A 3811-nucleotide genomic window follows, 5' to 3' on the forward strand; every position below is an offset into this window, starting at 1 on the left:
ACTCACACGATGCGCAAAACTCCGCATTTGAACAGTCAATCGCAAATACTTAAACTAATAACAAAACAGTAGCTGATTCAGAAGCGCCAGATTGTCATAGCAAAGTCAGAATTACCTCCTCTCCTAGGTTCATGAAACGGTCGTCCATAAAATGCATTGCTGTTCTGTAATCTTAAAGATTCCTAAATGCATCTACTTTCGTAAGGCCAAATAAAGTGCTTTTGCTTTCGCACTGAAACACACAGCATCTCCCTGACATGCTGCATCAATGCTAACTGCGGTTACTGAAACCACGCCTTCTTTCTTTGCGTGCACATTTGGGCGGCATTATGCAAATATTTCCACATGGTGAGGTAGATATGTGGGGGCGTGTTAGAACGAGCCGTTTTAGGGGGGCGTGGCAGAGTCTTAACTTTGATAAAGAATATCTCTTTGGTTTTTAGACTTTATTCTTTGCAACTTCAGGGATCTTATCTATGCACAATCAGCTTGTAACACTCCAAAGAGAAAGGAAAACTTGAAATCGCATCATATGACCCCTTTAAAAAGAGAGCGCTGTCCACTCCTGCAGTAGAGAAGAGACCAGCGACCTCTGAGGCCTCTGGATCCTCCAAGAAGAAAAAGAGCAAACCAGACAAAGAGACCTCATCATCCTCCAAAAACAGCACAGGTCAGAGAGTAGATGTGTTGTGTTATTACTTTTTCTTTTGAACTTTATATTCATCAAAGAACTCAAAGAAAAAAAATCACAGTTTCCACAAAAATATGAAGCAGCACAACTGATAAATCAGCACATTAGAATGATTTCCGAAGGATCATGTGACACTGAAGACTGGAGTATTAATAATTCATGAATATTAATAATTCATAAAAATAATAACACTAATGATTGCTGTTGCTTTTTTTGTGTATATTTATTCTGAATCTTTGTTTTGGGTTTTACATTTAGAGTTACATAACTTATTTTAAAAGTTGAGTAATTATCCAGACAATATTTTTTAACTCTTTCCCCGCCATTGACCGAATTTTTTGTCTTTGTGTTTTCACTGTTATACAGTAGGAGGCGCTATTACACATCTTCTGAAAGAGTATTGAATCTAGATAAAACACAGCGAAGAAGCAGAAACAAGTGATCGCATAAGTAAGCAGATGCATATGAAAAATAACGCGATCATTAAACAGCATATAGGGATGGTAGCGATCGACTTCATCTGTGTTTTGAGCATCGTTCTGAATCCTGATTCTGAATCAAAAACATGATTTTCTCACCTTTTTGTTCAAAATGTTGTTTTTTTATGAAACTTACCCACATTCAAGTGTTGATTAAAAAAAGAATGCATGAAACTACAATAAAACATATTGTTTGTTTGCAGAGGCTCTGTTCTTTCTTTTGACATATTGTATGTTCAGATATTCATACAACAAAATATTCTGGAGGCCATGACATTTTTGTGAAAATGATCAAAAATGATGGCGGTGGCTGGCAACTTTATAAGTTAATAAATAACTATACCTGTGAATATTCTGTTGTTGAGTGCTTTGCTTTTTTTGTTTGTCGCCTGATATTAAAGAACCAATAACCAGCTAGGTTGAAAATTCTGGATATCAGTAGAAAATATCGATCATAACATTATCAGTCTATCTCTAGTGGTTATGATGGCTTGTGTATTCTAGGTCAGTAATATTGTCCTGCTTTTTCTTATGTTAGATTTATTAATCTCGTTCTTATATGTAATCAGGGTGAAGCAAAGCTCAAGGACAGGCCTGTTTCTGCACGTTTTTGAGCATGTAGACAGATTAAAATTTATTTTTAGCAGCTGATGATATCTTCTGTGACCCTGATGGGAACCACACATTTCTTGTGCTTGTGTGATTTTTATTACCGGTATATAATTTTAAATACACAATTTTAAGGCATTGCAAAGATGCAATAATTGACCTTTAGTGTGCTTCTTGATATAGCTTAGAAGTGTTATACATAACAATTATTCGCATATTAAATCTGACCTAAAAATGAATGTAAACATACACATACAAACATTCCCTTTACTCCAAATATACTGTGTGATATTTGCTTGAAGTTGTCGAATCATATTGTTATACATACTTATTAATTCTATAATACTGACATGTAAACTTTGTCATTCCACACAAAGGGAAAGATTCATGTAAACACTCTCAACAAAAAATGCAACAGTTTTATATAGTCATTACACAATAGTACTGGAATACTGAACGCAGAGGAGACAATGACGTGCACATACAAGCTAGTTTTTCCCTCTTTTTCTGGTGTAAATCTCATCTAAGATTTTAAGCTATGGAGACACCTGTGCTGTGTATTGCTGTTGGAGCTAGTGGGAGTAGAGTGCTTCTGTCTCTGTATGTGTCTGGCGTGTTTTATGGGACTCCAATCTGGCGAAGAGCTCCGTCCAAATCTGCAGCCTTTTCCACCGATCTGCTGTTGGGGTTCCTATGGCGACCGTGTCCGCTGTCACCATGGTTACAACTAAACCACCTCGTCACTCTGGCGGCGCAGGTCACGAACGGTTTTGGTTTTGGTGAAGCATCCGCAGTCCAGCAGCTCATAGAGGAACGCCAGTGTGGCGAGGGAGAGGATGGTGAGGATGAAGAGGAGCAGGATGATGAAGCAGGCAATATTCCAGCCATCGTGGAAGGGATAGATCTGCTGGATCATAGCAGAACTGCTGGACATGTTCATACTGCAGAGAGACCGATAAATACAGTCAGTTATTGAGGAGGAAGATGAAGAATGGTGTGGGTAGGAATGAAGATGGAAGGAGAGCTGGTGGCAGGGTGATTGACAGATTCAATGACAATTTCTACACACTACTTTGTGTTTTTTGGTGTTGATAGGAAAAGCACATACATTATTTCATACTGTGCTTTAGCTGTCAGTCAGACATCTTTGTTCATTACATTGCAACCCACTGTTTTTGAGTATCTTTCAGCATAAGTGTAGGGTTTTCAATACATCATTTTAAGTTAAAGAGAGCTCGACTCTAGTTTGATGCATTTTTGTTTAGCTGTTTTTGAACACAAGTTCACACCTCAACTCATCTTATTGGGATCAGGTTAACCCAAAATCAGAATAATTACTCAGGAATTACTGAAAATTGATTAGTTGCTTAGGCAACCCATCAATTATAAAAAAAAAAAAAAATACTGTAGATTTGCAGTACAAAGGTGTAAGTAAGTAAGTATTGGGACATACTGCCTTATCATAAAATTGCATCTATTGTTTGTAGTAATGCTAAAAAAAATTGTATTATAATTCTTTTAATTCACTATTGGTTGCTTTTAGGTTCATGCATTTAAAAAATACATTGCCGTTGGTAAGATTTTGTAATATTTTTGAAAGAAGTCTCTTATGCATACGAAGGCTGCATTTATTTAATAAAAAAAAAAAAAAACATTGAGCACAGTAAATATTATTGCCATTTCATGAAAAAAAAATTATTTTAATATTTTTTAAAATGTAAATTTATTCCTGTGAATTTTCAGCTTCACTACTCCAGACTTCAGTGTCACATGATCCTTAAGAAATCATTCTGATATGATTTGGCGCTCAATTTCTGATTATTACTACTGTTGTGGAAACCATGATGCAAGATTCTTTGATGCATAGAAAGTTAAAAAAGAACAGCATTTATTTGAATTAGAATTTTTTTGTAACAATGTAAGTCGTTACTGTCAATTTGATCTGTTTAATGCACCCTTGTCAAATAGAAGTAGTAATTTCTTTAAAAAAATAAAAATCTTACTGACCCCAAACTTTTGAATGGTAGTGTAC

General features: G+C 35.8%; 2 protein-coding genes and 1 long non-coding RNA gene across 3 annotated transcripts in view; 1 reads left to right on the forward strand and 2 right to left on the reverse strand.

Moving 5' to 3' along the window:
* LOC107750448 (uncharacterized) overlaps positions 1 to 618 on the reverse strand; it is a 2075-nt gene extending 1457 nt beyond the window's left edge. The window contains exon 1 of the long non-coding RNA XR_001641147.1: positions 538 to 618. This is a non-coding gene — a long non-coding RNA (uncharacterized LOC107750448). The remainder of the gene's footprint in view (positions 1 to 537) is intronic.
* Positions 1 to 3811, forward strand: part of LOC107750445 (general transcription factor IIE subunit 2-like) — a 14553-nt gene that overhangs the window by 1967 nt on the left and 8775 nt on the right. Inside the window, 1 exon segment of the mRNA XM_016565816.1 lies at positions 540 to 670. Coding sequence (XP_016421302.1) covers positions 540 to 670 — 131 coding nt within the window.
* Positions 2185 to 3811, reverse strand: part of LOC107750447 (small integral membrane protein 18-like) — a 3883-nt gene continuing 2256 nt past the window's right edge. Inside the window, exon 2 of the mRNA XM_016565818.1 lies at positions 2185 to 2720. Within this exon, the coding sequence (XP_016421304.1) occupies positions 2507 to 2719 (213 nt within the window). The 5' untranslated portion in view covers position 2720 and the 3' untranslated portion in view covers positions 2185 to 2506. The remainder of the gene's footprint in view (positions 2721 to 3811) is intronic.

Source organism: Sinocyclocheilus rhinocerous, unplaced genomic scaffold (genome assembly GCF_001515625.1).
Source record: "Sinocyclocheilus rhinocerous isolate Xijiao unplaced genomic scaffold, SAMN03320098_v1.1 scaffold1, whole genome shotgun sequence".
Lineage (NCBI taxonomy): Eukaryota > Metazoa > Chordata > Actinopteri > Cypriniformes > Cyprinidae > Sinocyclocheilus > Sinocyclocheilus rhinocerous.